Below are 22,419 nucleotides of genomic sequence, written 5' to 3' on the forward strand. Positions count from 1 at the left end.
CACCATATTGGCCAGGATGGTCTCAATGTCCTGACCTTGTGATCCACCCACCTTTGCCTCCCAAACTGCTGGGATTACAGGCTTGAGCCACTGCACCTGGCCTTTTTTTTTTTTTTTTTTTGAGACAGAATTGCTCTGTCACCCAGGCTGGAGTGCAGTGGCACAATCTCCATCCACAACCTCCACCTCCTGGGTTCAAGCAATTCTCCTGCCTGTTTCCTGAGTAGCTGGGATTATAGGCAATCTCAGCTATAACTGCGACCTCCATTGCCTCCAGGGTTCAAGCAATTCTCCTGCCTCAGCCTCCCAAGTAGCTGGAATTATAGGCGTATGCCACCAAGCCCGGCTATTTTTTTTGTATTTTTAGTAAAGACAGCGTTTCACCATGTTGGCCAGGCGGACCTCAGGTGATCTGCACCCCCCCACCGCCCACCTCTCGAAGTGCTAGGATTACAGGTGTGAGCCACCAAGCCCAGCCCCATGATCCCTTTTCAATTTTTAACTTGTGTGGGTACATAGTAGGTGTATGCATTTATGGGATGCATGAGATATTTTGATACAGGCATCCAGTGCGTCATAATCACATCAGGGTAAATGGGGTATCCATTCCCTCAAGCATTTATCCTTTCTCTGAGTTACAAAGAACCCAATTGACCTCCTTTAGTGATTTGTTTTTTTTTTTTTTTGAGATGGAGTCTCGCTCTGTTGCCCAGGCTAGAGTGCAGTGGCATCATCTTGGCTCACTTCAACCTCTGCCTCCCAGGTTCAAACGATTCTCCTGCCTCAGCCTCCCAAGTAGTTGGGATAACAGGTGCACGCCATCACGACTGGCTAATTTTTGTATTGTTAGTAGAGATTGGGTTTCACCATATTGGTCAGACTGGTCTCAAACTTCTGACCTCGTGATCCGCCCACCTCAGCCTCCCAAAGTGCTGGGATTATAAGCATGAGCCACGTAACCTGGCCTCGAGTGATTTTAAACCATCATCTCTTTCTGTGACCTGCCATCACATTCCTGCCCAATACCCAAAGAGGCACAGGCTCCTGAGGATGCCCATTTCCTAGACAGGCGGGTTGGGCACGTCCTCCCGGAAAGGACTTGAGCAACAATGTCCTTGTACTCATCCCCCAGATGTGTGGCTCCTGCGCTCCAAAACATGAATGAACGGGACACCACATGGCACAGGGAGAATTCGTTTATTGGGATCACTGGGTAGACACGGAGGGAGGAAGGACTGAGCTGCTGCTGTAGTGGTCTGGGGATGGGTTGGTCACCAAGGTCAGGGGAGGGAGCCCAACACCACAGTAGTAAAATAATAATAAACAGTGGCCAACGGGAAGACCCACTGCTTGGGATGAAGCTACTCTGAGACAAGGGGTATCCTAGCCGCCCCAACACACACATTCACCTACCGGCTGCCTGGCCTGTGTCAGCACAGGGAGCGTGGGATAGTGGAGGAGGCCAAGCGGTAGCAGCGGTATCCCTCCAGCGCCCCGGGAAGGAGCAGCAGGCCACTCAGAGGGTCCTTGCGGCAGCGGGCCATGGCCTCCTTGTAGCTCAGCCGTTCCTTGGAGATGGGGTCTGTCAAATCCTTCTCGTAGTTGGACTCGTCCTGCAGGAGCTGGGCCAGCTCTTCGCTGATCATCCCGGAGAGGAGGGCCTGCTGGATGGGGATGCGGCCTGTCCTCTTGGGGTCGATAAGCCCCCCGGTCAGGTGCTGCACCTGCAGGTGTGGGAGCACGCTCTCCCGGGGCATCCAGCCCTTCTGGACAGCCTCGCCCACCGACAGCCTCTTCTTGGTGACGGGGTCCTCGATACCGGTGAAGGCCTTCTGAGCATTGAGCAACCTCTGCGTGGAGGTGTTCTCGATCAAGCCCCTCTCCATGGCCTTGTGCACAGAGTAGCGCTCGCGGCTGAGCAGGTCCACGATGCCCCCTGTGGCCGCCTGGGCCTCCAGCAGCTTCTGCCCGGTGATGGGGTCCAGCATGTTCTTGGCCATGGCCGTCTTGATGCTGCACTTGTTGTCGGTAGTTGTGTCGTAGATCCCAGCGATGGGGAAGCTGTCATCACTGAGCCCAAGAGAGAAGCTGGGAGAGAAGAAACTGGCACTCTGGGGGGCCGGGGAGGCGAGTGGGGACTTGGAGATGATAGAGCCGATGGAGAGCGAGGAGCTCGGCTTGGTCTCTCCAGCGACAAGCAGCGCGAACTCGGAGATGGGCAGGTGGCCGTCCTTGTACAGGTGGTACTCCTCCTTGGAGATCCGCCGGCAGCGGAGCGCGGCCTCAATGGAGTACTGCTTCCCGCTCTTGCGGTCCAGGAGCACAGACTCCTCCCCACAGGGCCCCGAGGTGGTGACCTCCTCCCAGTCGCACTCGAGCTCCTGCAGCTGCAGGTACTGGCTCCTGTCGATGATGCCGCTCTTGTAGGCTTCGTACGGGGACATGTCCTTCCCCGTCTCGGGTTCCAGGATGGAGATCTTGGTGGAAAGGTTGGTCTCCCGTGTCTGGGTCTCCTGGCTGAGCTCCTCCCGGCTCACCTTGGCATGGAGGTCCCGGAGGGTCCGCTCCTTATCATAGATCTGGTCTTTTTCTTGGAGGATGGCCGCCTCAAGCCGTGAGAGCTCCTGGCCCCGCTGGGCTGCCTTCTGCCGCTCGCTCTCTGTCTTCTGGCTGAGCAGTTTCGACTCCTCCTGCAGTTGCAGCGTCTGCTGCTGCTTCTGCCTCTCCAGAGCCCGCAGCTCCTGCTGCAGCCGCCCACGCTCCTGGTCCGCCTGGTCCCGGGCCCTCTGCAGCTCAGCCTCCTCCCGGGACCAGGTCCTCTCCAGAGCCTCCGCCCGGTCAATGCGCTCCCGCAGGCGCCGTGCCTCCTCCTCCCGGGCCTGCCGGGCTGTGCGCTCGCGGTTGAGCATCTCCCACACGCGGGCCCGCTCATCCTCCAGCACTCGGTCCTTCTGCACCCGGATCACTTCCTTGTAGATGGTCTTCTCCTGCGATTTGGCTTTCTGGAGGACGTCGATCTGGACCTGAAGGTTCTTGCACTCCCGATGCAGCTCCTTCACCTGGGCCTTCTCCTGGTCCAGGTCCCGCCGCAGGGCGTCTGTGGACTTCTCCAGGTCCGGGTCCTTCTCCAGCTTGACCACTTCCTCCATGATGATCTTCTCCTGCACCACGGGAGGCCGCTTCTCAAGCTCCTGGATCCTCAAGGTCAGCTGCCGCAGCTCCCTCTCCACAGCCAGCTTCTTGCTGCGGTCCTCCTGGAAGCTGAGCAGGCCCTCCTGCTCCTCCACGCCTGCCTGCAGCTGCTGCACCTCAAGCTCCAGCTGCCGCCGCCGGCCCACCTCCTCATCCAGGCTCCGGCTCAGCCGGCTGTGCTCCTCTCGCAGCTTGGGGTCCTTCTGGGTGACCACGACCTCCTGCACCACCACCTTCTCCTCGGGCTTCCTCCTCTCCAGCAGCAGCCGCTTGCTCTGCAGCTCGTACACCACGTCCTCTGCCAGCCGCCTCTTCTGGGCCGCCTCCCGCACCTCCTGGCGGAGCCGCTCTGCCTCCTTCTCCAGCACTGGATCCTTCTCGTGGCGCACCACCTCCTTGCTCACCGTCTTTGTCTCCACCTTGGCCCGCTCACGCCTCCACTCGTCGCGCTCGCCCTGCAGGCGGATGAGCTGCTCCTGGGAGCGCCCGTGGCTGTTGACCAGCTCGTTGAGCTGAGCCTTGAGCCGGTCGATCTCGCGCAGCACCTCGGGGCTCCTCTCGTGCCGTACCACCTCCTGGGTCACCTCCTTATACTCCACCGTCGGCTTCTGGGCCCGCAGGACCTCCAGGTCAGGCAGCAGCTTCTCCACCTCCCTCTCCACACTGTTCCTCTTGCCCGCTGTCTCCTGCAGCTTGGCCCTGAGCCGGGTGATCTCCTGCTCTGTTTCCGGATCCACCTGGAAGACCTCGCGGACGTGCTCCTGGAGCTGCACCTTGGGCCTCTGCTTCTCCACCATGCTGTACTTGCTGCGCAGGTCACTCAGCTCCCTGGCCAGCGTTGCGTTCTTGCCCCTCTCCTCCTCGAGGAGGCTCCTCAGCCTGGAGGACTCCTGGAGGAGGCCTGGGTCCTGCTCCACCTTCTTCACCTCCTTCACGATGACCTTGGGCTCCACCGCGCTGATAGCCCGCTCCAGGTCTTGGATGTGTGCCCGTAGCTTGGCCACAGCCTCCTCCACCCGCTTCCTCCGTGCAGCACCCTCCTCAAGCTGCAGCCTCAGAGTCTGGGCTGCCTTGAGCATTTCCAGATCCTTCTCCACCTTGACCACCTCTTTCACCACGACCTTCTCCTTCACGTCCGCCTCCCTCTTCTCAAGGGCCAGTAGCTCCTTCTTCAGCCCTTCCAGTCGGGCTGAGACGACAGCATCCTCCCTGAGGAGCTGCTGGATCTGGACCCTGAGCTGGGCCGCCTGGCTGTCCAGGCCGGGGTCCCTCTCCACCTGGGTGACCTCCTTGGTCAGCAGATGAGGCTGCATGGTCTTCCTCTTGCTCTCTAGCTGCACGACCTTCTGGGCTGCCGCTTCCAGGTCTGCCTGCAGGCTGGCCCGCCGCTTGCCCTCGTCCTCCAGCTGGGCCTTCGCCCTGGACAGGCTGCCTTCCAGCTGGGGGTCCCGGTAGAACTCCACTACTTCCTTTTCCTCCAGCCTCTCCAAGGGCCGCTGGGTCCTCAGCTGCAGCAGCTGGCTCCTCTGCTCCTCCAGCTCATGCTGCACCTGGGCCACCCGCTTCCTCTCCTCTTCCAGCTGGGCCTTCAGGGCCTCTGACTCTCTCCCTGCTTGGGCAGGGCTCTTGGACGCCTGCTTTGCATCATGGGTCTCCTGGATATCCTCACTGAGCTCCTTCTGCAGAGAGGAAGAAGGTAGAACATGGCGGATGGGCAGTTGAGACAGGAGCCCACGTTTTTCCTGAGATCAAAGACCCCTCCCTGTTTCCTGAGACTCCCCAGTGGGTCCTCAGAGGTAGAGCTGAAGACCTAAGATGCTTGGATATAGGGTTTTGAGAAAACCCAGTCAGTGCAATGATGTTAGTACCCAAGGCAGTGTGCAGGCCTGGTTTGCATTAGAAAGTGCAAATAGGGGTTGTGTGCCAGGGCTCACACCTGTAATCCCATCACTTTGGGAGGCCAAGGTGGGCTGATCACGAGGTCAGGAGTTTGAGACCAGCCTGGCCAACATGGTAAAACACTGTCTCTACTAAAAGTACAAAAATCAGCTGGGCGTGATGGCACGTGCCTGTAATCCCAGCTACTCGGGAGGCTGAGGCAGGAGAATTGCTTGAACCCGGGAGGCAGAAGTTGCAGTGAGCAGAGGTGACACCACTGCACTCTAACCTGGACGGCAGAGCGGGACTCCATCTCAAAAAAGAAAGAAAGAAAGTGGTACAAATAGGGGCGGGGTGCGGTGGCTCACGCCTGGAGTCCCAGCACTTTGGGAGGCCGAGGCGAACAGATCAGCTGAGGTCAGGAGTTTGAGACCAGCCTGATCAACATAGTGAAACCCCATCTCTACTAGAAATACAGAAAATTAGCTGGGCGTGGTGATGCATGCCTATAATCCCAGCTACTCAGGAGGCTGAGGCAGAATTGCTTGAACTGGAGAGGCAGAAGTTGCAGTGAGCTGAGATTGCACCACTGTACTCCAGCCTTGGCGATAGAGCAAGACTCTGTCTCAAAAAAAAAAAAAAAAGTGCAAATAGGACAGGTTCTCCCTGTCCCTCCCAAACCTCTACCCTTTCCCCTTCCATCTAGGGACCATGACTATGGCTGAGTATAACAGAAAAACTGGCAAGTCACCAGGCATCCTGGAGACATTCTGGCTCAAGGGTGTGTATGACGAGGGTGGAGAGCCAGGTGGCTGGGTTAAGGCTGAAGGCTCTATGGGATTTTTCTCTGCTCTCTGGGGTTAGTGGTCCTGTCCCATTGAAGGACTGTCCATTGGCCAAGGTGTGACCACACTGAATGCCATCTGTAGCGCCTAACACTAGGATGGACACCAGTCTGTAAAAACTGCTGGAGAGAAAACTGGGTGACCAGGAGCTGCACCCCTTTCCAGCAGCCAGGGCTGCCCAAGGGCAGCAGGCAGCAGGGAGAGGAGGAAGGGAGACTGCCAGGGTGATGGCCTGGCATTGCGGGAACAGAGTGGCATTCCTGGTTATTCCTGGCCGTTGTGGGAAAAGTGTACGTGTTGTCTACGTACCTTCTCCAGCATTTTTCTAGCAAACTCCAGCTGCTGCAGCTGCTGCTGCTGAGCCGCTGCAACCTCTGTATAGGCCTTTGCAAGGTTCTTCTCCTGAAGAGGGCAGAGGGAGGGAGGAAGGGTGGAGTCAGCTCCTGCCTTGGGGCCTGCAGAGCTGGTCCACTGTGCCCCCAGGTCCCATCTCACCTGGGCCTGGATGCTCTCCTGCAGGGGAGCCACTCGGGGTCTCTTGGGGGCTGGCACTGCCAGGGTGGGCTCCAGGGAGCAGCGGTAGGTGTCTGCGTGCAGCTCGTAGTCCTGAGCAGGGAGGAAAGGACAGCACTCTGGCAGCCAGTGGGGGAAGCTGGGTGTGGGGACAAAGCTGGAAGAGGGAGGTGGGAGACACATGGAGAGGGACAAGCTGAAAGCAAGCTGCTTACCTGGAGCGCCGCCTGCAGGGCCTGGGAGAGGCGGGATGCCATGGCCCTGTCACGCTCTCGGCTTTGGATCTCCTGCGTCAGCCTCTGCCAGGGAAGAAGCCAGAGTCAGGAGGCCAGGAAATGCCACTCACCGTGACTCTCCTCCAGCCAGTGCCTGCAGGGCCACAGTCAGCCGGCGCTGCCTCCCAGAGTCAGGAAGGGCAGGGAGTGAGACCCAGGCCAGACTTCCTCCTTTCCCTGACATCATTCTCTGTTTTCCCTCCTTTCTCTCCTAGGCGCCTTGGCAGAATCCCTTTCTTCTCCCCACCCCACCCCCCACGCTTTTTCTTTTTTGGGACTGAATCTCACTCTGTCGCCCAGGTTGGAGTACGTGATCTCAGCTCACTGCAGCTTCCCAGGTTCAAGCGGTTCTCACGCCTCAGCCTCCCGTGTAGCTGGGATTATGGGTGCCCATCACCATGCCAGGCTAATTTTAGTAGACATGGGGCTTCACCATGTTGGCCAGGTTGGTTTCAAACTCCTGACCTCAGGTGATCCACCCACTTCAGCCTCCCAAAGTGCTGGGATTACAGGTGTGAGCCACTGTGCCCGGCCAATAATTTACATTTCTGACAAGTCCCCAGGTGATGCTGCTATAGCTCATCCAGGGGCCACCCTTTGAGAATCACGGCTCCAGTTTGAAAGTTCTTAACCCGGGATGCCCACTTTTATTCACCTGGGAACTGAACATACTGATGTTCTGACCACAATAATCCAATGTATTTGGTCTAGGAAGGGTCCTGGCCTGGGGATGCTTTGAAAGCTCCCTGGGAGATTCTAGTTTGCAGCCAGGGCTGAGAATCTGTCCCAGGCCTCTTTCCCAATGTCACCTCCCTACTGTCTCCCCAGATATTCTCATTTTCCGGCAGTTCTAGACCCATCTTTGCTTCCACAAGCTCCTAGAGGAGCCCCCAGCCCAGTTCCCTCCCATACACCTACATCCACCACCCCGGCTGTCCTGGTCACCCCATTTCAGCAAGACCCAGCCGGTCCCATTCATGTCCCCAGATATGCTCTGCTCCCTGCGTTCCTGCCTCGGGTGGGGGTACCCCCTCTTCCCAGTTGTCCCCAGTAGCACCCTGGACACCCCTGGGCCCTGTCTCATTCAATGTCCCCTTCGTGCCGTCACCAAGTCCACCTAATTCTTCAGTCTCTGTCTCAGACCTGCCCACCTCGCCCTGTGCTAATGTCCCTTCCCCGCCCAGGACCCCACCCTCTCTCACCTGGATTTCCACCCTGGGTCGGCACAGGTCTCAGTGTCCTCACTCCCACCCTGTTTGCCATTCTCTACTCGCAGCCAGAGCCAGCTTCTAAACACCAGTCTGGAAGCACCCCCTTCCCAGCAGCTCCCAGGGGCTGCAGGAGAGCATGCAGCCTGGGTCCCGTGCCGGAAGGGCCTGTGTGGTCTGCCCATCTGGTCACCCTCACCTGAGTCCCTGTCCTTTCCCCTGACTGCTGTGTCCTCTGCGTGGGACACTTTATCTTCCCCTGGCTACCCTGGCTTCCTCCCACACCACCGGCCCTGACCCACACGGGTGTCCTGTCTGGGGGCACCCCCAGCACACTGGCTTCTCCCACCAACGCTTATCCACATCACACACCTCCCTCACCAGGCTGGGAGCTGCCTGGGCACAGGGTTGTGCCCTAGTGAACCCATGGCCTGGTACATGGCAGGGGTTTGATGAGTATGAGCAAGATGCAGTAGTGGCCGGAACCCTCAGGGCTCAGTGGCCTGAGCTTGTAAATCCCACTGCCCCAGCCAGGCCATGCAGCAAGGGGCTGGCCCTGTCAGTGGGCAAAGTGAACATTTCAGCGGGAGGCCAGGGAAGGGGCCCAAGGCCTCGTGGCCTGGGCTTTGAAGACCCTTAGGGTGCTTCTGAGCTTTGGCCACTAGGGGGCAACATGGGCACATGCAAGCTGTCCCTGCCGGGCCTCACCTTCTGCGCCTGCAGCTTGTAGGCGATCTGGCTGGGGCCGTCGTTGGGCCGCACCTGGCTGTGGGGCAGGTGCTCCAGCCAGGAGCTCAGGTTGTCCTTGCAATTCTTGAACTGCTGGTAGGTGAGGGCGGCATCCTGCACCATCTTTTCCCTGCAGGAGGACAAGGCACAGAACAAAGGTGAGACCTGCCCTCTGGGGACAGGGGTAGGTGCACAGGGAGGCAGGTGGGAGCCTCCTCCCGGGGCAGGTCAGGTGGCTGAGCAGCCTGCTCTGCAGATCCCCACTCCCTGACCCTGAGCTGGGGATTCAGAGATGGGCCAGTCTCTGCCAGGCACCACCCTGGGAGGCAAGTGCTGTTGTTATTACATTTTAGAGCTGAGGAAGCAGCTTCAGAGACGTGAAGGCACCAGCCCAGGATCACACAGCTTGTAGGCAGCAGTGCCTGGCTCTGCACCAGCCCACACCGTGTGCCCCGAGCACCCAGCCGCTCACCGCAGGTCCAGCTGGTCCCCTGCGGCGTGGTAGCGGTCGGTAAGGGCTCGCACCTGGCGCTGCTGGCGAGGCAGGTCTTGGCAGAACTCCTGGAAGTTGTTCTGCAGCGCAGCGCACGCGTGCTCGGCGGCCTTCAGCGCACGGTGCAGCCCCAGCACGCAGGCCTGCTGATCCAGCAGCTCCCTCCGCTGGCGCTGCGGGAGAAGTGGATGCAACCATGCATCCTTGTGGTTGGGGAGACGCCATGTCCACCCCACCTGCTGGATCAGCTGTGCCCCCTCCCACCAGAGGCCCCGGCCAGCCCCTTACCTGCAGCTCACTGACTCTCTCCTGCAGCGCCCCTGGTTCAGCAGGGATGGGGGCCTCCTGCACCAGGGCGGCCTCGAGGCCTTGGATGACCCTGTCTGCATCCCGGATCTGCCGCTCCAGACCCAGGGCAGCCTTGGCTCTGCCACACAGGAGGCAAGGCTCAGACACTCCCCGAGCCATACGCTGCTGCCCTGCCCGGCTGCCCTGTCCCCAGAACACTCACTTCTCCCCGTAGAGGCTGCACAGAACCTGCACGTCACTGAACCTGTTCTTCACGCTGTTGAGAGCCACAGGCAGCTGCAGGGCAGCGGGACCCACGGGCCGTGTGGACAGAAATGCCTCGCACTCCTTCTGGGCTGTCTCCTTCTCCGCTCCCAGGCTCTGCAGGCGCTGGGCTATGCCCTGGAGAGGGGCGGGGTCAAGGATCTCTGGGTAGGTGGGTTCTGCCCAACTCTTCTACCAGGATACCCTAACTCTGTGCCCACGGAGGCCACAGAGTGTGATGGGTACATACTTGGGTTCAGTACAGAGAACTGGGTTCAGTTCTGCCCCTGCTCTTTCCTTTGTGGATGACCTAGGGCAGATCAGCCTCTGTGACCCTCAGTCTCCTCATCTACTGAATGATTGATAGGTGGGGCTGGGCACAATGGCTCACACCTGTAATCCCAGCACTTTGGGAGGCCGAGGCAAGTGGATCACTTGAGGTCAGGAGTTTGAGGCCAGTCTGGCCAACATGGCAAGACCCTGTTTCCACTGAAAATACAAAAATTAGCCAGCTACAGTGGCGTGCACCTATAATCTGAGTACTCAGGAGGCTGAGGCAGGAGAATTGCTTGAACCCCAGACGGTGGGGGTTGCAGCAAGCTGAGATCATGCCACTGCACTCCAGCCTGGCGACAAGAGCAGGACGCCATCTCAAAAGAATAAATAAATGTAAAAGAATGATTGGCCAGGTGCAATGGCTCACACCTGTAATCCCAGCACTTTGGGAGGCTGTGGTGGGCGATCAGGAGGTCAGGAGTTCGAGACCAGTCTGGCCAACATGGTGAAACCCTGTCTTTACTAAAAATCCAAAAATTAGTTGGGCATGGTGGTGGGTCCCTGTAATCCCAGCTACTCGGGAAGCTGAGTCAAGAGAATCGTTTAAACCTGAGAGGCAGAGTGCATGCCATTGCACTCCAGTCTGGGTGACAGGGCGAGACTCCATCTCAAAAAAAAAAAAAAAAAAAAGAATGATTAATGGGAGGATGACACAAGAGCCTGTGTCCAGAGCTCAGCGGAGAGCACCAGGCACACAGTTACCTACAGTCATCTTCATGTCACTGTCCTGATCACAAGACCTTCAGGTCACCCAGCCCTGTTGCTCCAGCCAAAGCTCTGGGTCTGCCTACTGGGGACTGCTGCCCTCATTCTGTCATCAGCCGTTCACTCTTCTGCCCTATCCATCACCGGGTAATGCCAACTCTGCACCAGGCACCATCCACGGACCCCACCACACTGATGCGGCAGATACTGTGACTTCAAAACCTAAGAACCCAGCTTCCTGGGAGGTGGAGAGAGGGGAATTGTTTGAGACCCGGAGGTTGAGGCTGCCGTGAGCCTTGATTGTGCCACTGCCCTCAAGCCTGGGCAACAGAGCAAGACCCCATCTCGAAATAATATGGCCAGGTGCAGTGGCTCATGCCTATAATCCTAGCACTTTGGGAGGCTGAGGCGGGAGGATCACGTGAGCTCAGGAGTTCAAGACCAACCTGGGCAACGTGGCAAAACCCCATCTCTACCAAAACAATTAGCTGGGCTCGATGTGTCCTTCCTGTGGTCCCAGCTACTCAGGAGGCTGAGGTGGGAGGACCACTCAAGCCTGGGAGGTAGAGATTGCAGTGGGCTGAGATCACACCGTTGTGCACCATTGCCCTCCAGCCTGGGTGACAGAGTGAGACCTCATCTCAGAAAAAAAAAAAAAAAAAAAAAAAACAGGCCGGGCACAGTGGCTCATGCCTATAATCCCAGCACTTTGGGAGGCTGAGGTGGGTGGATCACTTGAGGTCAGGAGTTCCAGACCAGCCTGGCCAACATAGTGAAACCCTGTTTCTACTAAAAATACAAAAAATTAGCTGGGCGTGGTGGTGGGCGCCTGTAATCCCAGCTACTCATGAGGCTGAGGCAGGAGAATCGCTTGAACCTGGGAGGCGGAGTTTGCACTGAGCTGAGATTGCGCCACTGCACTCCAGTCTGGGTGATGGAGAGAGACTCTCAAGACAGAAAAAGAAACTGGTTTGGAAAGATAATCCACACTGCGGCCCGGTGTGGGAAAGGCGGTCTTCACTTTTAGCACTGCTTCCACCTGGCAGAGAATTTGCAGTTTTGGGGTAAGGCGTTTACACAACGTCACCACCTCCCCAGGAGGGCCCCCACTTGCAGCCAGGGGACATCTCTTCCTAAGATTCTCCAGGCTCCCTGGCTATTTCAGGAGCTTCGCCAGAATGCCTCCTGGGGGTACTGACATTGGGCCCTATTGGAACCTTCCTGAATGATCGGGTGAGCTGGGCATTATTACGTCTGCTTCAGGGATGAGGAAACCGAGGCCCAGAGAGGTTCTGTAGTCCAAGGTCACAGAGTTGGTCAGTGGAGGAGCCAGGAGGGGAACTAGCTTGTCTGAGCCCGGGTCCGTCCACGCCCTTCTGTTCCTCAGGCCCACCTGAACGTCAGCCAGCTGAATACAAACCACTAAACCTAAACCAGCTGAATACAAACCACCTGAACTTCAACCAGCTGAATACAAACCACCTAAACCTAAACCAGCTGAATACAAACCACCTGAACCTAAACCAGCTGAATACAATCCACTAAACCTAAACCAGCTGAATACAAACCACCTGAACCTAAACCAGCTGAATACAAACCACTAAACCTAAACCAGCTGAATACAAACCACCTGAACCTAAACCAGCTGAATACAAACCACTAAACCTAAACCAGCTGAATACAAACCACCTGAACCTAAACCAGCTGAATACAGACCAGTAAACCTAAACCAGCTGCTCCTGCACTTGCCTCACCTCCCTCAAGTGTGATCACCAGGGACCGGGCGCGACTCATCCCAGCTGCCCTTGCCAACCGCTCACCCACCTCGTGGCTGTGGATGCGGCCCTCCAGGTCCTCCAGGGGTGTGGTGCGGCTCAGTGGGGCCCGTGCCGAGGCCAACACCTGCCTCTCTATCTGCCCCAGGTCCCCATCCAGCTGGGTCATCTGCGTCAGGAGCTTCTGGGCCTGTGGGTTGGCTGGGGCCGAGCCAGATGGAGCTGGGGACAGAGGTGCTGGTGAGGGCCCAGGGCCTATCTCCTGACTGCCAGATGGGTGCCCCCACCAGGTGCCCACAGAGGGTCCTGTGTGGGTAGGTGGAGGGAATGGGCAGGGCCACCCCAGAGAGGAAATCCCCAGAGCAGTGGTCCCTAACCCAAGGCTACCCCCTGCCCATCACAGACTCCCTCCAGCCCCACAGCCACCCCTCCCCAGGTGCCCCGGATACCCTGTTGGCTGGGCCGAACAGACTCCACAGCACTGGCCTTCAGGCGGCTCTGGACGGTGGCCAGTTTCTGTTTCAGGGCCTGCAGCTCTGAGGCCAGCCTAGAACGAGGAGGAGATCGGAGAAGGACGTCCCTACTCTGCCTCTCTCCCTCCCCAGCGCCAGTAGACGCAGGTCCAGTGAAGCCCAGCCTTTGAGCAGGGGTCTGCTTGCTGGGCCATGGCCTTGGACAGTGCAGGGCGGGTCTGGTCTGCCCACAGCCTGTCTCTGAGTTACTATCCCTAGACAGACCTACCGAGAGGCCCTGGCCACAGCTTCAGGGTCCGGTGCTGGGATGCAGAGGCAGGCAGCAGGGGCACGCTTGGTCTCCCCACCAGGGCCCTGCACGACCCAGGTGTGCGGGTCAGTGTTGTCCATCAGCTTATACCGCTCACCCCGCAGAAGCTGCACCTAGGGGCACAGATGGGGAGCGGTTCCTTCAGGCTCAGGGGCAGGGGCTGGAGAGAGGGCCAAGGCCAGGACAGAGTAGGGACTGGGGACAGAGACAGGTGGGACAGCAGCTGAACAGGGACAGGAGCAGGGGCGGGAGGTGCTGGGGTGGGGAAGAGGCAGGACAGGACTTGGAGAGGGAGGGTCTGGGTCAAGGGAAGGAGCAGGGCTGAAGCGGGTGCAGGAGGCGGCCGGGGCTGAGCAAGGATGGGACTGGCCATGGGAGGGGCTGGGCTGGGTGGGGCTGGATGGTGGTAGGGGTGGGGTGGGAGAGTTCACACTTCTCCTGAGTCCCAGTCGCAGATGCTGTCCACGAGCAGGGGCTGCTGGGGCGGATGTCTTCGCTGTGGCAGAGGGGCCACCTCCCGGCTTCGCCGCTGCAGGTCTTCAGTGGCCCTCTCGGTGACAGCCAGCTGTTTCTCCTCTGCCTGCCAGGGGCCCAGGCAGTGGGGACTCAGGCCAGGCTGCATTGGAGGCTTGCCGCCCCATACCCGTCCTTCAAAAGGACCAGGGGCTGGCCTTCATGAAGGCAGGGGTCTCTAAGTCAGCAAAGTAAAAGGAACTCCTCTCTGGGGCCTGGAATCCTGGGATCTGCTAGTTGCAGGGCATGGGACAGCACAGCACCACCCAGGCCTCCGAGCAGAGGCTAGAGGGGCCTCAGAGCTCTCCCAGGCTGCCCTTGTCCTGCTACAAATGAGGAAACTGATGTCCAGAGACGGGAGGGGCTTGCTGGTACCCGGCCAGCCTTCTGCTAGAGCAGACCCCCCACGAGCACTCAGGCCAGGGCTTGATACTGAGGCAGAAGGGGTGAGGCTCAGAAAGATGGAATGACCCAGTTCCCAGAAGTGGGGTGCGCATGGCCTGGCACGGTTGTCTCACCTCCAGTTGTCGCAGCAGCTCTGACGGGGTGCCAGGGGGGGCCCCAGGTGCAGGGTCGTGCTTGGCATCCAAGTTGGAGCTGAGCTTCGCCAGGGTCTGGCTGACTGAGTCGGCCTCTTCCTGGAACTGAGGTTGCTGGGTGGTCAAGGACAGATCCTGGGGCAACCTGCTGCCCACTTACCTCACAAATCAGCTGAACCTAAGCCAGCTAAACCGAAACCAGCTAAACACAAACCAGCTAACCCTCAACCAGCTAAACCTAAACCAGCTAAACCTAAACTATCTAAACCTAAACCAGCTAAACACAAACCAGTTAAACCTAAACCAGCTAAACCTAAACTATCTAAACCTAAACCAGCTAAACACAAACCAGCTAACCTTCAACCAGCTAAACCTAAACTATCTAAACCTAAACCAGCGAAACACAAACCAGTTAAACCTAAACCAGCTAAACACAAAGCTAAACCTAAACTATCTAAAACTAAAACAGCTAAGTACAAACCAGCTAAACACCAACCAGATAAACATAAACCAGCTAAACTAAACCAGCACACTCACCCTAAGCCAGCTAAATCTAAACCAGCTGAATCGAAACCAGCTAAACACAAACTAGCTAAACTTAAACCATCTAAATCTAAACCAGCTAAACACAAACCAGCTAAACCTAAACTAGCTAAACCTAAGCTAACTAAACCTAACCCAGCTAAATACAAACCAGCTAAACACAAACCAGGTAAACAAAAACCAGCTAAACTAAACCAGCTCACCCTAAGCCAGCTAAACACAAACCAGCTAAACACAAACCAGCTAAACACCACATAAACGTAAACCAGATAAAGCTAAACCAGCTAAACCTAAACCAGCTAAAACTAAAGCAGCTAAACACAAACCAGCTAAACACCACATAAATGTCAACCAGCTAAACCTAAACCAGGTAAAGCCAAATCAGCTAAACCTAAACCAGCGAAACCTAAACCAGATAAAGCTAAACCAGCGAAACCTAAACCAGATAAAACAAAACCAGCTAAACCGGCACCAGCTAAACGAAAGCAGCTTAACCTGAAGCGTCACTTTCCCCTATTCTGGTCAGTCTTTTTTTCCTACCCAGGAACACTTGGCCTTTGTCCTTCCTGCACAAATGAAGGGCACCCCCACTTGCCTCCCTCCAGCACCTGAAGTCTTTCTTGCTGGGACGGAGAGTATGGGGGCTGCACTTGCCCCAGCCCTGGAGAAGAAGCTGGGAATGTGCTCTAGAGAAACATCCCAGGTGCTTTTACAGAATTATCGTCAATGCGTGTGATCACAACTTGTGGCTCTATAGGAAAAGGTATGAAACATCACCTGCCCCCAAATCCCAGTTGTATATTATATTGGGGTTTCTCAACCCCTTTTTCCATTACAGTTCTCCTAAAGAGCCTTTTAAGACATCTTTTCTTAATTTCCCCCACCCCAACTCTGTAAGTTTTTATTTATTTATTTTTTATAGAGATTTATTTATTTGTATGGAGACAGGGTCTTGCTATGTTGCCTGGGCTGGTCTGGAACTACTGGGCTCAAGCAATTCTCCTGGCTCGGCCTTCCAAAGTGCTGGGATTACAGGTAGGAGCCACCACACCTGGCCCCCATGACATTTAATACCACAGATATGCCTATATACAGCTTAGGTACTGTATGTGACTCTTTACTTCATGCATAAAAAGAGTTAAGGTATTTTTCTGCCCTTAAGAACCAATTTTCACCCCCCTGGGGATGGTTTCACCCTATTGAGAATGTACCCATGCCTTCACTTGCCCTCTGGGACCCAGTGGCAACCACACAGCTCTATTTTATTTTATTTTTGAGACGGAGTCTCTCTCTGTCGCCCAGGCTGGAGTGCAGTGGCCCAATCTCAGCTCACTGCAACCTCCACCTTCTGGGTTCAAGCGATTCTCCTGCCTCAGCCTCCTGAGTAGCTGGGTCTACAGACACGCGCCACCAAGTCTGGGGCACCAAGTCTGGGTAATTTCTGTATTTTTAGTAGAGACGGGCTTTCACCATGTTGGCCAGGCTGATCTCGAACTCCTGACCTCAAGTGATCCACCAGCTTCGGCCTCCCAAAGTGCTGGGATTACAGGCGTGAGCCACTGTGCCCTGCCAGCTCTGTCTAGTTTAGAGGTGCGGTGCCTGTCCCGTGGCAGGTGTGCTGTGGGACCTCCTGCCCCTGGTGCCTGCCCCTGCGCCCCCTGCGCCCCCTGCCCCCTCTGCCGCCTGCCCGAGGGCTCACCCGGCGGTAGTCCTCCACTTGCTGCAGCTGGGCCTCCTGGCAGATGCACAGGTTCAGGAAGTTCTGCCACTCCATCTTCAGGGCCTCCTGGTGGGCCTGGGGACCGTAGCACGGAGCCCTCGGACCACGCTCCTCCCCCGCTCCATGCCACCGTCCCTCCTTCACACGTCCCTTCTCACATGGCCGCCCTGCCCGCAGCGCACCTGGATGGGCCCCACTGCCGGGTGCCGCAGCTCCACCATGCGCTCGCCGTCGTCCTCCAGCTGGTTCACGCTCTGCTCCTGGCTCAGCAGCTCACACTGCTTAAAGTGCTGGGGGCGAGGCCGGTGGGGAGCGGCAGTGAGGACCATGACGGCTATGGCCGCCCCCACCCGGCCCCAACCTCTCCCCGCCGACCTCATACTCCCGCCGCACGCCCGCGGGGTCGGCCATGAGGTCGCTCCAGTCCTGCTGCAGGATGCGGCGCTGCTGCTCTCCCAGGGCGCTCAGCTGCCGCGTGCAGCCCTGCAGGTGCGTGTACAGGCTGCCCAGGCTCTGCCCGCGCCACGACGCCGCCTTCTGTGCTCAGGACCCGGCGCCAGCCGCAGGATGGGGAGAGAGGGAGGGGACAAAAGGCGCCATCGGGCCGAGCTCAGGAACACTGGCCCCATGTACAGGGTCCCGGCAGGCCACCGGCGCCCACCCGCAGCCACCCAGCACAACCCTCCCTCCTGCTCACCAGTAGGTCTCGGTATTGGCTCCGGACGGTGGCTGCGTCCTGCCTCGACCAAGGGGAGAAACAGGCCCGTGAGAGGCGGGGTGCAGGGAGACAGCACCTACGATCTGGGCCAGCCATACCTACCCACCCCTATGCCCGGGGCCCAGCCAATCTAGCTCCGGCTTTGACTGGGGAAACGGGCTGGGGCTGGGCTGGGCTGTGACATCCGGATGGGCTCACCCACCGGCCCGACGAGGTCCCGCAGCTGCTGCCCGTAGGCCTCGATCTCCTTCTGCAGGATGTTGTGCTCTGCAATCTGCTGCTCCAGCTCTGCTATGCCCGGCCCGTACTGGCCGGCAAAGACCTGCTTCTGCAGGAGAGACCGCGCCTCAGTCCCCACAGGACCGAGGTGGGGAGCCAGAACCCCACACGCCCCCCACGTGCAGAAGTGGACTTGGTTATTTGGGCAGAGGGTGGAGGAGCCTGGGAGCAGCTGGGTTGCATGCCCTGCTCATCTAGGGACAATGTCATTCTGGAGTGGCCCCTGAATCCCACTGGTTCCCAGACGCTGGGCTCAGGCTCTGAGAAGTCTCCCAGCTCCAGCCTTCCTTGTCTGTGACCCAGCCTCAGTTCTTCCTGCCCGGACACCTCTGGGGCCCTCAGCACGCCCCGCTCCACCCAGGCCCTTCCCCACTGTCCCCGTGTTGTCATCATGACACCCCTTCTGTGTGGCACCAAAGCACAACTCCTCACCCAGGGATCAGAATGCCCCATGACCTGGCTCTGCCCACCTGCCCAGAATTCCCCACTTCCCGTTGAACCCCAGGCTTCCTCCCAGCAGGAGCCTTTTTTGCTCCTTCTTTCTGGAATATCCTCTCCTCACTACTTCACCCTGACCCACCCGAGCCCTTTCCTGGCTCTGAGGGCTCTTCATGTGCCTCCTCCTGCAGAAAGTCTTCCCTGACTGCACTGTCTGCTCTGCTGTCTCCCTGCCCGGACCCCTGAGCCGCCCAGGTTCAAGCCTGCAGTCAGGTCCTGGATTAAATGCAGTTCTGGATCGCCTTCTTATCACACAGGGGTGTGACTTTGAGCTCCTGACCTGTTTCTGCTCCAGCACCCGTGCCCAGTCGACCCTGGGTTCCACATCGGGGGGCAGCACCATCTTCTCGTACAGGGCTCGGTACTCTGCACACTCTTGGGTCACCCGCTGGTGCAGCTGCTTGATGCTGTCAAGAAGGTGGCCGGCAGGTCAGCGCTGGGCCTGGGTCTTCCCCGGGGACCCCCAGCCCTGCCGCAGCCCCACTCACTCCTTCTCGATCTCCTCGGCCTGTGGGTGCTTGAGCCGCCGGGCCTTGTCCACGTCCAGGAAGAGATCCTTGAGCAGCACCTCGGCCTCCTTCAGGCTGCGGCCCGTCTCTTGCTGGTGCTGCAGGGCCTGGCTCTGCTCGCTGTTCTGCCGGTCCTGTGGGCAGGGGATGGACAGACTCGCCAGGGCCCCGAGCCCCCACACCCCTGCTGCCCCTCACTGTGGGCCTGAGCCCCACCTTTGCGACCCCAGCTATGCTGGCCAACCTTGAGGCCCATGCCAGCCACAGGGTCAGGTCCAGGGCATTCATGGAGCAGGTGACAAGGACACGGGAGCCCAGCAAAGATGGAAGCTGAGCCCTCTCTCCACCATGTGTTAGGGGACGTGTGGTGCAGACAAGGGTTGCCTGTCCCATCTTCACCATCACCAGGGGCCACTCAGGGAGTCCCAGGCTTGATGATGGGCCTCCCGGGCCACCCAGCCTGCCCACAGCCTGCCACCTGCTGCCTGGACTCACCTGCTGCAGCCTCTTCTGCGTCTCCAGGATGTCCCGCTCCACCTGGTCAGCGTTGGCTTGCATGCGGGAGATGAGCAAGGCCAGCTCCTGGGTGGCAGCCCTGGTGGGTGGAGGGGACAGCAGGCAGCTGGGTGGAAGAGGCCCCTCTGTGCCCCAGCCAGGTGGCGTCCACTGCCCTCCCTCCACCCCATCCTGCCCCACAGCCCAGCTTACTGCCCCGACTCTGGGGTCTCTCTCTGTCTGTCTGCAGGAGGCTCTGTGAGCTAGTTCTGGGGTTGGGGGTATTAGCACTGCCCCCTCAAATAAGCATTCAAAAGGTGAGGGTCCCAGGTGTGTGTGGCGCTGGGGAGCAGGTGGTCGGTGTCCCAGCCTCAGCCAGCTCTGCTGGCAGTGAGTTCCCGACCCCACCCAGCTGCCTGTCGCTTCCCTCCCTGACCCAGTGAATCACCGCCTCACCCAGCCTGGCTGGGCCCTGGGGAGGGGCAGTTGGGCAGGGGAGCAGCAGCAAGGCCCCCACCGCCACCTCCGCCCACTCCAGCCCTGTGTCCTCCCACACCTCCTCCCCCCGGGGGCTTTGCCAGAGGGCAGGCCTCAGTAGTGGCCTGGAGCAGCCCTTCACTGTCAGAGTGGGGATGGGGCAGGCGCGAGAGACTGCTGGGCACCCTAACATTCTCGAGTTGAGGGTTCAAAGCCCAGATTGGGCCCTGACTTGCTCTGGGTCACAGGGTCAGGGAAGCCTGGCGTCCACCCCAGGGCTTTCTCTGTGTGCTCGCCCTGCAGCCTCCAGAGAGCGCCAGCCGTGTGCTTGCACCACTCGGCGGAGGTCACAGGGTCAAGCAGACCTAAAAAACGGCAGAGCGGTCCAAGCCTCAAAAGCGCAGCGTCTCTGGGGATCATCACCCTGAAGCCCTCACTGAGCTGGGTCAAAGGATGGGCCACCCCGGCAAATGGGCAGTGCCGGTGAAGGCACAGCAGTCTGGAGAACTCTGTGGCCAAGACAGCCTGGTTTCATCTTTCTCCATAGTTCATGCTGTGTGACCTAGGGCAAGTTAGTCTCTGTGCCTGAGATGCCTCACTCGTAAAGCAGGATTTTGATAATAGTAACCTCTATCCCTTAAGGCTATTGTGAGCATTAATTATATTTATCCACCTGAAACATCCATTGTGGGCCTGGTGCAGGGTAGGCGCCCAGTACATGTCAGTTTTTATCCCGCTAGAGGGCTGGCGCCTTGAAGGCAGGGGCCTGGTCAGTTCTGTCTATGGCGACATCGCCAGTGCCTAGAACAGTTCTGGCCTGTAGTCAGTGTCCAGTAAGTTCATGTCAAATAAGTGGATCGCACCTGAGGTGAGGGGGCAGCAACCAGAGCCAGCAGGCCCTGAGGACCAAGCTGCCCCAGGCCAGGAACCCACTGCCCGGGAGCCTACCCCGACAGTGGGAGCTGCAGGCGCTGGGTGTTCAGGTTCCACCTCCTGGGACGGCCGTTCCCGCCAGGAGCTGCACACTCCACCCTGGGTGGGGCTCAGGCGCCCCAGGGAGGACAGGTCACACGGCGAGAGTGTTAGTCGAGAGTCTTAACCACTGTCTTTCCCGTCCGCCCAGACACCCAGCCTTGGTGTCTGTTGGTGCCCTGATCCCTATCAGGGTAATGGGCGTCCCCCACTCCCACACGGGCCTTTCATCCCTGTGCTTATCTCGACACCCTGGACCCAGGCGGGCTGCCGCCGCCTCTGCAGACCAGCTGAAGCCACTGAGTGGGAAGAACACTGCCCAATCCTCAGAGAGCCAGGGCTGGGCCCCAGAGAGCCGGGGGCTCCCAGGGAGGCCCAGTGCCCCTGCCCCACACCCGCAGGGAAAGGAAACCCCAGCTCTATTTTGCTTTGTTTTGTTTGTTTTAACCAGACAGGGTCTTGCTCTGTCATCCAGGCTAGAGTGCAGTGGAGTGATCATGGCTCCCTGCAGCTTCGACTTCCCGGCTCAAGTGATCCTTTCACCTCAGCGTCCCAAGTAGCTGGGACTACAGGCATGCACAACCACATCCAGATAAATTTTGTATGTTTTATAGAGACGGGGTTTCGTCATGTTGCCCAGGCTGGTCTCTAACTCCTGGGCTCAAGTGATCTACCCACCTTGGCCTCCTAACGTGGCAGGATTACAGATGTAAGCCATGGCACCTGGCTTTTTTTTTTTTTTTTTTTTTTTTTTAAAAAAGACAGAGTCTCACTCCGTCACCCAGCACGCAGGCGGGAGTGCAGTGGTGTGATCATGGCTCACTGCAGCCTCAAACTCCTGGGCTTAAGCAATAGGCATGTGCCACCATGCCTGGCTATTTTTAATTTTAATTTTTTTTTTTTTTTTGGTAGAAACAGGATCTCCCTATGTTGCCCAGGCTGGTCTCAAACTCCTGGGCTCAAGGAATCCTCCTGAGTTGGCCTCCCAAAGTTCGGGGATTCTAGGCGTGAGCCATGGTGACCGGCCATGAACCCCCAGCTCTTCCACACAACAAGGACTCTAGGGAAAGCTGCAGCTTAGGCAGAAGGCAGCAGGGCCTCTGTGTCCCTACCCCAGGCCCCACCCACCCCAGTCCTCATGCCCTGCACCCGGGCCCCAGGGGTCATTCCGGCCAAGTAGAGCCTTGGGGCAGAGCTACAGTAAGGCAGCTGGGCTCTCCTGTCTCCCAGCCTCTGGCAGAGGAGGGCATCAGGGCAGGCTCCTGTCCAGCACTTCTCCCGCTCAGCGGCCTCAGTCTGTGGCCCACAGGCCTCCCTAGAGAATGCGGGAAGCCCCAGGCCATGCCCCACCTCCTTCCAGGGCTGGAGTTTGGCCTGGGCCTGTGGATCCCAAGGCAAGGAGGGAGAGAGTTCACTCCTGGGCCCTTTGGCCTCAGGACACCAAATGCCAGCGCGGGGCTGGTCCTGGGCTCTGGGCTGCCGCCTCCAGGTGGCTCAAGGACCTGGGCCTGGCACCACCCCCACCCCAGCTCCCTCGTTCCCCCAGCCCCGCTCACCGGCTGTGCTTGCTGGGGGAGCCCTTGGGGGACCCCTTCCCCTGGGAGCCTTTGCTCAGCCCCTTGAACATGGTCGTAAAGGCAGGTGCTGGCTCAGGCTGGGCTTGGCTGGCGAAGGCGGGCAGGAGGGCAGGTGGGAGGCAGCGGGCGTCCTTGTTGGCTGGTCAGCTAAGTCTGGCAAGGTGGGGCGGCTGGGTACCCAGGAAGGGAGTTTCTGGGAGGCCCCTCCCTGCAGGTGAGGCAGCGGGTGGCCGGGCCCCAGGCCTGCCGCGCATGCACCCACAGGGGCCGCACTCACCCGCTCCTGCACAACCAG

General features: G+C 58.6%; 1 protein-coding gene across 2 annotated transcripts; it reads right to left on the reverse strand.

Annotated features, from left to right (window-relative positions):
- Positions 1-1,180: 1,180 nt before the first annotated feature.
- Positions 1,181-22,419, reverse strand: EVPL (envoplakin). 2 transcript variants are annotated; one of them, XM_003931716.4, is made up of 22 exons: positions 22,104-22,419; positions 19,099-19,198; positions 18,583-18,737; positions 18,375-18,501; positions 17,520-17,645; positions 17,297-17,335; positions 16,975-17,136; positions 16,782-16,889; positions 16,579-16,674; positions 14,316-14,441; positions 13,718-13,864; positions 13,243-13,397; positions 12,951-13,048; positions 12,551-12,723; positions 9,645-9,823; positions 9,422-9,560; positions 9,113-9,306; positions 8,620-8,770; positions 6,644-6,727; positions 6,411-6,521; positions 6,225-6,317; positions 1,181-4,871 (listed from the first exon to the last, which is right to left on the reverse strand). In XM_003931716.4, the coding sequence occupies exons 1-22, from the start codon at positions 22,172-22,174 to the stop codon at positions 1,431-1,433; spliced, it is 6,075 nt and encodes a 2,024-aa protein (XP_003931765.3). In that variant the 5' UTR covers positions 22,175-22,419; the 3' UTR covers positions 1,181-1,430. The 2 variants fall into 2 exon arrangements, with proteins under 2 accessions (XP_003931765.3, XP_010340701.3); XM_010342399.3 differs by lacking the exon at positions 22,104-22,419 and adding an exon at positions 20,524-22,095.

This window comes from Saimiri boliviensis, chromosome 17 (genome assembly GCF_048565385.1).
Source record: "Saimiri boliviensis isolate mSaiBol1 chromosome 17, mSaiBol1.pri, whole genome shotgun sequence".
Classification (NCBI taxonomy): Eukaryota; Metazoa; Chordata; class Mammalia; order Primates; family Cebidae; genus Saimiri; species Saimiri boliviensis.

What these genes read in the sequence shown, in the direction of transcription:
- EVPL (XM_003931716.4), bottom strand. Translation starts at nt 22,174, where the DNA reads ATGTTCAAGGGGCTGAGCAAAGGCTCCCAGGGGAAGGGGTCCCCCAAG. An exon ending in GCGACTGGGACTCAGGAGAA is followed by an intron (nt 13,398 to 13,717) that starts GTGTGAACTCTC and finishes CTGTGCCCCTAG; the next exon opens with GTGCAGCTTCTGCGGGGTGA. An exon ending in ACAAGCTGCAGGCGCAGAAG is followed by an intron (nt 6,728 to 8,619) that starts GTGAGGCCCGGC and finishes CTTCCCTGGCAG; the next exon opens with AGGCTGACGCAGGAGATCCA.